This window comes from Poecilia mexicana, unplaced genomic scaffold (genome assembly GCF_051168715.1).
Source record: "Poecilia mexicana isolate PSO_F unplaced genomic scaffold, ASM5116871v1 scaffold_12, whole genome shotgun sequence".
In the NCBI taxonomy this organism is placed as follows: domain Eukaryota; kingdom Metazoa; phylum Chordata; class Actinopteri; order Cyprinodontiformes; family Poeciliidae; genus Poecilia; species Poecilia mexicana.
This window is the reverse complement of record NW_028263381.1, coordinates 20,259,680-20,271,933: the sequence shown is the minus strand read 5'-3', so window position 1 is coordinate 20,271,933 and position 12,254 is coordinate 20,259,680. Positions and strand designations below refer to the sequence as shown.

At 38.1% G+C, this 12,254-nt stretch overlaps 1 protein-coding gene across 1 annotated transcript in view; it reads right to left on the bottom strand.

Annotated features, from left to right (window-relative positions):
• LOC106925474 (putative flavin-containing monoamine oxidase A) overlaps positions 1 to 12,254 on the bottom strand; it is a 68,594-nt gene that overhangs the window by 23,106 nt on the left and 33,234 nt on the right. Inside the window, exons 8-9 of the mRNA XM_014999849.2 lie at positions 11,006 to 11,106; positions 619 to 777 (exon numbers count right to left, since the gene is read on the bottom strand). Coding sequence (XP_014855335.2) covers positions 619 to 777; positions 11,006 to 11,106 — 260 coding nt within the window. The remainder of the gene's footprint in view (positions 1 to 618; positions 778 to 11,005; positions 11,107 to 12,254) is intronic.

Sequence of the window (12,254 nt, the reverse complement as noted above, 5' to 3'; positions counted from 1 at the left end):
CATTTTCCAGCCAATTAACACCTAATGAACTAAAAGCACCAGATGTCCATTGCACAGGGCACTTAGACATAAATGTCCCTCACACTGGGTTTTGTTTTGAGCCACTTAAAAATGCTTTTATCTGCTATATTTTATGAAGTAATAGCCATTGCGAGCTGGCAGCAGCATCCACCCCTCCAACCGCCTCATTCCTGGATGCAATTTTCTTAATGCTGCACTCAAGTAATATTGTTATTATGACAAGACACAATGCTCTGCCTTTGTCTCCACACACAATGGAAATCTGCGCCAACCCTCAACATGCAGTCACAATCGAATGAACCTCTCTGCAATGCTAATGTACCCTGTTATTTTTAGAGGAAATGGGGAATAAATGAATGTTTGAAAACATTTTAGTTTTCGTGACCGATATTTGAGTCTTTTATACACACAATGAATACATCTCGCTTTCCTCATTTCACCATTAGCAGGCTCCATGACTTCACATGAGATCATGCTGAATTCAAATCAAATATCAAACACGGCAGCGGCTGCTGCACGCAGCATGAGAGCTCTGCTAAGATAAACACAGGTTCGTAATAATCTGATTAGACCGGCCTCAGCCCCTATTGACTTTACCTCTCTGGCGCTCCAAAGAGTCGCCTGCCGGCCGGAAATGAAGCCCACCAGGGCCGGGTTCCCACGCGGGCTGGTGGCGTCAAAGGTGACGCAGAACGGACAGTCGGTGGAAGATCCTGCCACGATTTCTCCGGATAAACCCTTCTCCTTCCAGAAGGCCTGCAGGAAGACAAAGACGTTCCGGCTCCATCAGCGGTTTGCCGTTAAATTCAAGTCAACAGTAAAAATCCCGAATGAGATGCTAAATGGGCGTCCAATTTTGAGAACAAAGACAATAATGAAAAGAAGAGTTTCTTTGATTTTCAGCAGGGGAGCATGAAGTGGATCCGCTCAGAGGCAGAATTGTTTAAGCTGACAGCGCGGGGGCCACATTTTGATGACTAATTTTTCTGCTAATTCTTACTAGATTGCTTCATTTCTTGCTGAATTTACAGTAGTGGTTTATTTACAGGTGTGGAAACAATAACCCACTTATTCCTCTCAGTCAGTAGGTCAGTTTACGTCCAGACGGGCCTTCAGCACCAGTTAAAAAAGAAGGGAAGAAAAACTGTGGATATTATTACTTCACTGATTTGATGTCTCTTTAACCAAATTTAATTTTATTTTCTGTTGATGTGAAGCACTGTGGTCAGCAGGTTGTTGTAAACGTGATGCATATGTAGCAGAGCTTTGTGTACATTTGTAACTGTTATTATTAATGTTGCACATTTTTGCTATGTTCAATTTGTTCTGTTGCTCTGTAGTTTGTTGAGGGTTAAGGAAGTTAACCTGCTGGACCTGAGACGAACATAAAAGGGTCAGACAAACTTTCACTTGACTTCCTTGTTTGACTAAAACATTTTGGTTCAGATGATGATTTAATGTTATAAATATGACCCAGGGGCCACCAGACATTCACATTATATTCCTAACATTACTGTGTTGACAGTGTAAAACTTCACCATCCAGCCTGAACATTTTACAAATTCTTGCTCTCCACAGTTGAGATTGGTATTTTTTAAATGCTGTTGCAAACTGAGGAATTCACATTCTGCCTCAAGCACAAACTTTTTTCACTCTAGTTTTCTGTGATTTGCACAAAGAAATCTGAAAAGTGTGGTGTGCACATAAACCTGCAAGTATTTAGAGGCAAGTGTTCACCTCCAGTTCTTTGAAAAATACCTCCAGGTCTATCAGACAGCATGGAAAGCATCTGTGAGCAGGAATTTTCAAGTTTTGCTAAAGATTCCCACTGGATTTGGGTCTGGACTTTGACTGGGCCACTATAACACACACTGGCCCAGTCTCCACTCTTGTGCAGGCTCAGTTTTTCTTCCAGAACTATCCTGTTTCTAACTCCATCGTAAACCATCGTACGCAGAATTAATCTTCTGATCCAGACAGTATTTTGCATGAAAGCCAAAACTTTTTGATTTTGATCTCATCTGACCAGAGCATCTTCTTCCGCATGTTTGTGTCGACTCCAGAGTTTTATTCCTGGAGTGTTTGACTTTTAGCTGTCTAATACTCTCCCCCCTAAGCTGTGGATCTGCAGCTTACCAAAGTCCTTCTCGCAGCTTCTTGGCTGATTAATTTTAAAGAGGTGTAAGCATGTGGGTTAAGGTGGACAGCCATAGTTGTGCCATCAAACGCTGGACTGAACGGAGCTCTGCACAATTTTTAAAGCTTTGAATAATATGTGTTGTTCCGTCACATAATGTTCCTATAAAAAACAGTTTGCGGTTTTAATATAAGAAAATGTAAAAACTGTTTTGCCAGGCATCTCTAGCTGCAATAAAACTAAACCCAACAGTGAATGCTCCTTATGACTGTGTGTTTTTGTTTTTTCAAACATTGCAATAAACAGCAGCATCACAGTTTCATGTTTCATTCCAGTGAGTGACTTGTAAACATCTTTATTAGGATCCCTGTTTTATTTTCTGAACAAATGAATCAAACTCTGAATTCACAGGCGTTGATTCGAGTCGGGCAATGTCACGCTGAAGTGAGACATGCATGACAAGAAGGTGTTTATTTTTGGTTGCAGATGGGAAATTGGCAGCTGGAACAGATTTATTCTCCATATTAATATGAAACCGCACACAGGAAATCGGAACATTTATTTTCCTGGAAGCTCGAAAAAGAAGAGCAAAGAATGCAGATGTTCATGGAGAGTTGACAAGAGCATCCTGGGCTGCTTACATAATGTTAAAAAAAATGCTGTACAAATAAACCAGATTTGATTTGTATGTGCAATGTAACATTTAAAAAAAAATCTTTTTAATCATTAGCATTTTCCTGTTAGTGTTTTACTCCAGGGATGTCAAACTCATTATCGTTTGACATGAAGGCTCTTAAAGGGCCGGTGGTGCCAGAATGCATTGATAAAACCTGTTCACATTTTTAAATTCTTAAAATTAAATCATTACTGAACATCTTTTCAGTCCCTCCAGGAATTTGTGATACTTTTTGTGATTTTTTTGGAAGAACAACCAAAGTGTTTGTGGTACTAATTTGGTAATATTTGCATTATTTATGAAGGTAAATGTGACTTTTTATTACTCGCTGTATATAGATCATAGACTATAATCTGACATCAATTAAGGCTGAGGCAGCTACAAGTAAAGTTTTTGACAATTTTTGAGAAAAATCTGCAATAACCTGCGTATTAGTGCAAAAAAGTCCAGGAATTTCTTGATTTTGCATAATAATTATCAAGAAACAGGAAGGGCTGATTGATATAATTTGGCAGTAAGCAGATAAAAAATGTATTAATTTGATTGAAAACATAATACTTGAGCACATTTAGTGTTTAGAATCCACATAAAAAGCTACGGCAGGCCGGATTTGGCCCACAAGCCTTGAGTTTGTTTTATTCTATCCAAAGCAGAAAAGTTGTTCATCTTTTGCCATTTTTGCAGAAAGTAAAAAACAGCCTTTGGTACCATATTCCACAGGTGGGGGCAATGCTACTTCAGAACAGATGTGATGGGAGGAACCCGGCAGAAGTGAGCTGAAATGACACGAGGACTGATCTGCAAAATGGCAGAGGGGCCGGATAAGACGACTGACGAGGCTGATCCAGATGAGTGACAGGCCTCTGAGCTGTTTGGGGGTGGGATGGTGTCAACCTGTCAGCTTAATTAGTCACCGTGTTTGTCTGGAAGGATCATGGCTACATCCTTCAGCACAACCAGCAAATGTTGTGCAAATATTCTCATGAAAAAATAAGAGTTTGGCTCCCTTTGCATATGCTATTTGTAGCCTGCAGGCGACCTCATGTAATGATAGGAGCCTTAAATGTAGCAACAACAGACAAACTGATTTGAATCTGCACCAAATAACACTTACATCACATTACATTATTTAGGCCTTTACTCATTCCGGTTAGGGTTATATAAACATCTGTACTTTGGCCAGAGAGGAGAAGCGGGCCATGTGTTCGCACAAGTTCAGCCGTTCAACACAAACTTCTTACTGTGACAATTTTTATTGTTTTCAGATGACTTTGCAGTAGGATTAATTCTACACTCATTTGACAGCAGAAACTCGTTTTAAATGAATTTTTCCATTGCAAACATTGATGGGACAATATTAATATAGGGTTAGACCATCATCAGTACAAGTGAAGCTGTAAAAAATACAGTTTAAAACACTATTCTTCAAATTAGGAGACTGGTCTGCTCATTTTATTTGGTGTTTTCTTTGCTTTGCATCAGAAAACACCACATGCAAAGAATGAGTCCTGGACTTAAAGGACAATGTTTTGGGTCACCAAGAACTTCAAAGTAAGAGCTTCTGCTGCACCAAAACGGTTTTTCAGGACATTACAACCTTTTTCTCAACAGCTTCTAGTGAGCACCAAGACCAACTGTGCCCTGATTTTCCAATCTCAAGGTCAAACCATGCAACATTTGGACCTGCAAGCAGGAAACATCAGATTCACCCAAATCCAATAAACTGTCAACTTAAAAGCTTTAATTTTAGACAAGATTTGATCATTTTTGGTCACGATTTGATCCAGACATTGATATCCAGCATGTAAGATTATCCAATCTACAAATTAAGTCCTTATTCCTAAATTATGAATTCATAAATTATGAACAAGGATCAACCTTGGAAATTTGATGCATTTACTAATCATTAACTATCCTGTTTGCTATATAAAACGTTAGTAGCATATAAGCACAAAACTTTTCCACAAATCCAAGCAGTGTTTGTGCTAAAGCCAAATATGTATATCAGTTTTGTATATCAGATTTTTCACATCATATTTAGCTCAGTTTTTATTTTTATCCCTAGCAGAAAGCCTTACGTTAGTCAATGAAGCATGAAATCACTGAGTCCGTTAATGTCCGATAAGGTACGACGACGGTAAACACGCTCTCACAAGCTTTTTGTGTTGAGGAACCGTTTATTTGGCTTTAAATATTCAATCTTGTTCCTATTTTATTCCACCGTCAGGCCGTTCTGTTCAGGCTAAATTCTGAGAAAATTATCGAAGGCCAAAGTAGAGGGAATAAAGAGATCGGTAATATAGTGAAGAAATATCCACAACACATAATGTGACAGTCCTGTCAGGATCTAAATGTGAGAGTAGGAGGTTAAATCAATAACAGCAACATGTTTTTCAGCTTTAGTTACACCTATTCACCAGACAAATGCAGCAAGCTGCCTTTATGTTTCCCGTCTTTCACAGATTTCAGCCAAAGAAATTGTAAATCATAATGTTATTATAACCATATCATGATGTTTAGACTGAAGCACACCAGTGAGATTGGTTTATATAATTTTCAGTTCTTCTTAACAAGCAAAGAAATGGTAAAAAAAAAAAAAAAAAACAGTAGTAGAAATGATTTGTTCCTGGAATAAAGCAGAAAAAAAGTGTAATTTATTTTCTTCGACACATAAAAAAAAAGTCTGCCAACATTATATTTACTGACTTAATATGTAAACAACTGAAAATCAACTGGAAAGTCGAGGTTAATTGTTGTTTGTCCTCAACAAGCATAAAAAAATAATGCGTGCCAGTGTTTTTTCTGGCTGCATAGCCATTTTTATGCAGTTTATTGCCATATTTACATTGTTTATTGTGTTTTCTGAAACTGCACTATGTAACCTTAAGTTGTTATAAAAGTATCGAATGCAACAAAGAAATTTAGCTTGGTAGTTTAACACCTTGAAACTGGGACTCTGTCTCTTTAAAAACTCCTGATTTTTTGAAACTCCGCCTTCAGGAAGTCATCGGAGCTTCGCTCCTCTATTAACCCTTTAAAGTTTTTACCAGCGTTTCACTGAGAAGCAGCTCGTAGTGATGCGCTGTTCCACCAGGTGTTTGCTAATTGCTTCTGGCTAGTCTGAAGGAGCAGAGTGGGGAAGCTATGGCTTGGAAACTGCAGGAGGAGCTGCGTCTTGAAGGCGGGGCTAGCTCCACCCACAACTGCATAGTTGCCATGGAGATTAAAAGATTTCTTAGACTTGAGAATCAAGGCAACACTTCAGGTATGTTTTTGACGAGGGGACAAAATTAAGCATGGTGTAAAGCTAAAAAAAAAAAAGTCAGTTTTACATAACACTGTCCCTTTAAGTATAAATACTCTGCAGTGCCTGGAATATTTCAAAAATATTGTAACTCCTAATTGAATAAAGCTCCAAAGGAGGGATACCTGTGAGCACACGATACAAAATCCATCACATATACCAGCAACTGTGGAGGCGAATGTCTCCAATCTGCTTTATAGGATTCCTTTTCTATGTTCAGGCCCTATTAAACTACATGAAGATGACTCCATCGCTACCAGCATTGCCTCGGTAAATACCCTACCACTTGGGGGAGGGGCGGGGGGAGGGGGGCATTGTCACTGGTAATTGAAGAGACAGATGCCTTCGCCTGCCTCAGAAACCCTCCATGGACTCAGACCGTGAGAGGGACAAGCTGGTGCCTCAAAGATTGCACCCAATGGGGGGATAAAACTAATCAAGAATGCAGACTGAAATATTTATGCTGATAATGCAAAATCCTTCAGCTTGGCAAGATGATGGGGCAAAAGTGTTCCTGCGCGCCGAACAAACGAGGACGTCATCCTAAAGAGGACTCTGCTGCCATCTGTTATCATGGCGTCTCCGGCTTCCTCCGGTTATAGGTTTTCACACGAGAGTAATTCTTAGCCACTCTCTGAGATGTTCCCGCCAGGGAGACGGGAAGCAAGATGGCAGTTTAGTGCACTAAACTCACTCCTCCGCTCGCATCAGCAGGGACTGCTGGTGGTTCTTGATGTCATTTTAATGGAGCCGCTTGTATTCTCCAGAGCGCGCTCCTCTCAAGCCGCTTCCAGTCAAAACACCGGCGCCGTTCGGAAATGCCTCCCTGAAAATGGTCTCAAAAATAAAAAGAATAGGCGCTGCGATGAAATACTCCTGCAAGCTGAGACCCTTGGTGGCCACTGCAAGCAGCGATTTCTGTTTCAGTCTCCAGCGAAAACAAGGACTTGAAAGAAGGTTGGATTTTAGATCTGAAAGCTTATAACTGTTGGAAATTAACATTTTTTCACAGTACAATGTGAGGAATAAATGAAATCAACATACTTGAGTTCAGAACATATAATAATTACAACTTTGTAATAAAAGAGAATGGAAAGTGGAGTGTGTTCTCCTGTTTGTAAATTCAGATGTTCACGAAACAGAAACTTCTCTGCATGTGACTTTAAAGTTAAAAGTAGACACTTTGGTCACCGTCCAATAGCATTAAGGCATAAAATCTGTGCCAATCACTGCAGCAAATCAGAAGAGACATTGATGCTCCTCATTTAAACCCCCCGAAAAGGCATCCAAGGGCAAATTAAAGGATGGAGAATGGAAGCACTTAACATTTATTTTTTATTGCAGAACAGCTACTGCATGGTTTTAAATCTACATATTTGTGTGATAGAGAAGCTACACAATTTTATGGCAGATTTTTAATTAGGAAAAACTCAAAAATGAGTTTTTAATTTTGAAGATTGCATTAAATAAAAAAAAGGATTTCTAGAAATAAAACTGAAATTGTGATTTTGCTTTTGCTGTTTGTGGAAAAAAAGGGAATAAGTCTTTAGTGAATAAACAGTCAGTCTGAACCTGACTGTTTATTCAGACATTTTAAAGAAAGTTGCCTTTCTTACATAGCATCTGGTTCATTCAGGCTGCAGGAAAGAGCAGGATTTAAACAGACAACAGGAAGTGACAAAAATATTTTTTCACAATATTCTTTTTTTTTTTTTGCTCTTCTTTAGATGCATGTAAAATTAGATCCGCTTGTTTATCTGACCAGAATTAACAGCTTTGGTTATCGTTAGCTCGGTAAAAAGGGAACATGGTGTTCTCATCTTGAAGCTGCATGTGATAAACAACCAATAAATTCAACATATAATAGCAAACGAGGAGGATGGAGTTAATTATCCTGAATTATTCTGAATTTCCCTTCAGTGGGACAATAAAGGCCATTTCTATTCTAATTAGAAAACTACTAAATCAACTGCAGCACAGCATTAGGCATCTCAAAGAGAAAAGGACTGGATGTGCTGTAGGAGACAGATAAGCATATCATAATGAAGATAAGATTGTTTTGTGACTTCCTTGAGACTTTAAAGAGCACTTTCAAGTTCCCCTCAGTGAAGTGGCTTGCATCTTCTTACATAATTAATACAAAACTACAGAAGAAGAAAGCAGCAACGAAGTTAAGGATCCATATAGAAGTCTCTCTTCCTTTAAGATGAAAAATAAATTCCTCTTATTTTTCACATGCAGGCAGCAGAGAGTGACAGAAAACATGGAGGGCAAGGGAAATTGAACAAAACAAGCACCTCACAGTGGCGTATTGAACCGTGGAAGCTGCTGTCATGTCGGATGTGGCCCAGCCGTCAGGCCAGCAGGGCGCCATGTCTGCTGCTTTTTTTAATCATTCTTTCAGCTTCATTTAAAAGTTTTTTCCCTCCTCATTTTTTCCCCCCAACACTTCAGCCAAGTATTTTCCATCCTCCAGAGGAGAGCGTACCCTATACTTTACCTTTGTGACCTTAATTTGAGGTTTGCTAGGCCCCTCAGGCTGCAACGCACAGCTGTAATTAGTATAAAGTGAGCTCTTCAGTCATGCATGAAAGCGGCGACTCCACGCAGACACGCAGGAAGAGGAGCAGAGCTTCATCTGAGCCACACTGTCAATCAGCCAACAATATTTTACGTGTTCCTGCAAATCTGAATGCGTCCCGCTGTGCCGCCGAGGCGCAGATCTAATAAATGTTTGCATGAGCACTAATGATCCTGCATTCATTACAGCTGGCAAATTTAATCTACTAACAAGGTGCATTCTGGTAATTAATGGTGTGGTTGGAAAGGACAAAATGAAGATGAAAGAAAATACATCTCAGATGCTGTGCAAAGTCTCTGGCTCTGCATTTATTTGCGGTTTGAAGCTCAAGCTTCCAAAGCTCGTTTTTGCATATGGAGAATTTAATTTTAGGGAGAAATGTAAACACTTTTCAGTGTTATATAAGGGTGTTAATGAAAACTGACTGCAAACTTGCAACACAACCAGCCAAGTATCCTTCTGGGTCTCCAATAATTTTATGTTAAACTTGACCCTCATTTAGGTCGTGTAGAACTTGCAATGCAATTTTGAAAATAAATCAAACATACAACGGTGTGATATTATCGATTGAGTCTGGAATGATTGACTTCATCAGCCAACAGAACAGCAAGCAGTTATCAACGGGTCGCAAGCCCCACTCAACAAGTCATTAATAAAATGTATTATGTACAACAGAGTACATTAAATCACAGAGGTAAACGAAGAAAACCAGACACAAATCAAGCAGAAAAAAGACAAATTAGTTAAAATATTCACCTACAACCAACTATTTTTCCTTCACGGTGTAAAGTTAAATTAAACTGAATGTGTTCTGTTTTAGATCAGGTAAATAAATTATGTCTTATTTATTATTACATTTCTGTTTAAATAAGATATATAAGACATTATAATGTCTTATTTAGACATTTCTGTTTGCTAAATGTCTAAATAAGATTTTAGCAACTAGCAAAACACTAATTTATCAATTTCCCCGCAAAGCCTTCATATATTTCTTGTAGAATTAGAGAAACAGTACTCCTGAAACTCCTTTTAAAACAAAGCTAAATTATATTTTCAAAATAATAGCCTCAACATTGCATAATTATTTGCATATTAATCAATCAAGATTATTTGTATAGCACTTTCCCTTGGTCCTTTAATCCTGGTAATAATATTCAGGTGATAAAAGGGTGACTTTGTAACCGTCTTTATGTGGCTCTGAACGTTCAGGTCTGATACCAGATCCAAAGACAATAACTTCACTTCTGTTTCTGTTCAGCTGGAGAAATTAAGACACATTGTTGTAACCATCTGTTCAGTGCATGGATGGTTTCAGAATTACATGGTGACATTGTATCGCAGAGCTGTGCATCACCTGCATTAGGACACGATATTATCAGCATGCTATCGTATCGGCTGATATTAGCTGTAAAATTTAATATCGGACATTCCGTCAAAAATAACTAAAAGTATAAAAAGCGTTGATTTTATATGACAAACCAGTGACAATGATGCCTGCAGCACAGCACAACGTCCAATTTGCACAGTGTGAGTGTTGTCATTGTGTTGGTGAGAGCAAATGTCATTAATAAATTTGACATTAAACATAATGCAAGTTGAATGCGTTACATCATTTTCAGCCTCCTTTTTAGCATTTGCATTTGGTAGCAGGCTAACTTGACAAAGATAATACAGGGTTTTAATTCCACAGTAGAGAAAGCCATATAGTTTCAGTAGGTAGGTATAGGAAAAAACGTTAGTATTTTTAGTATATTGGCATATTGGATATCAATATCATACATTCTTAATCTGCATAGTTAAGTTAACTAATCTTATTTTCTGTTGTAACGTAAGCTATTAGGAGTATATAGATATTCAATAGGTGGAGTCCTAGGTTTGAGCCTTGGAGTACTCTGTATTTTAGGCCTCTTAAAAAAAGAAGACGTGGTTTTTGCTTGGTTCTTACATTTGGGAAACAAAATAACATTTCTGTTGCCAAACAAACTCAGACGTATCTGTTCAGACTTCCCCAGATGAACAGTAATGCTCTGAAGCACAGATTGGTGACTTTGCATTTCTATCTGTCCTGTATTTCCAAACAGCTGATCAGATTAACACAGATAATCAAACACAGATCACCTTTTACCCAAACAAGATGGCATAACAGACAGGATAAGACACAAACAGAGTGTAAACTCTTCCAACTTTTAAGGTCAAATCTTATCCGCATTGAGACCAACTCAGTCGCAGAAACATTTGGCTGCATCAGAGAAGCTTTCGCTTCAGATTTGATCCGCTGCTACTCACCGTCTGATACGTTAGAATAAACTTCATCATATGGCCGACAGGCATGTTCTGGGTGAGGAATTCCCTCATGCTGGGCAGGGCCGGCTGGTACTGGATCTTTGCTGGAGGATGAACAAAAACAAGATATAACTCTTATAAAGCAACTACAATAAGAAGATGGAAAGGAAAAGCATGTTTTTCATGCAATTTTTCAACATTCTCATGGCTTTGCTTGTTTTTCTGTTTGGTTTATATTTGTCATCTTGGGATGTTTCCTTACTCTCAGAAAAGGAAAAACAAATATATTCAGAAAGAAAAATAGACAAATCTACATTGGATTTGACCTTTCACATAAAAAAATTGTTTTTCTGAGAGCCAACCTAAAAATGTCCTTGCTGGATTTGAAGTTGTGGCCCGAACAAAGTTTTTGTTTTCATTACCTCAAGAGATGCCAAAGTGAAAAGAGAAATCCTCTCTGAATGCCTGTCAAAATATTCCAAGGTTTTCTTAAATGGATGCTTTTATTTATTCAGAAAGCTTTGGGAAAATGCCATCTCTGAATCTAATGGGATTAAAAAAATGCATTTTTAATATTGACTCTAAACTAATGTAAACTTCTTTCATCTGTTTTTGTGTAAATCTGAAAGATTTGTTGTTTTTTTGTTCTCAGCATCAGTAACATTTTTTAAGCAACGCTTCAGTGTGATCAGATGTGAAACTGATTCCAGTTGACATGCAACCAATTTCAGTGTTCGTTCTAATCATACAGAAACTTTCTTGCTTCCTTAATTGCTGACTTGTTCAGCGGAAAGAAAAGAACTCATTCTCCAGACTAATTTTTGACAGATTGAAACCTACTAATTTAATTTACTAAGCTTATCAAAGGTACCCCACACTACGTCTAATCTAAACTGACTTGTTTCCATTAAGGTTGATTTCCATAAGGCTACACAGCTGTGGCCCCAATATGTTGAAAAGTTCTTGTCACCAGCAGTCACTGAGTTGACTTTTCTTGATTGGTTTCTACCAAGTGTTTGATTTTCATTATTTAAGTCATTTTGTTCCTTGAAGACGAAGGTTCATCAAAATCCTCAAGGTTAAAAATTAGATCGTTTGGTTTTCAGTCTGTTCTGTTTGCTTGTTTTCAACCTCTTTTTTTTATCAGTGTTATTTCTTTTCATAACTACCAAACATCTTTGTCAATTAATGTCAATATTTTTGTAAATAACATGTTTTGCACTTAAATCCAGCAGTTCTTATTGGTCAGATA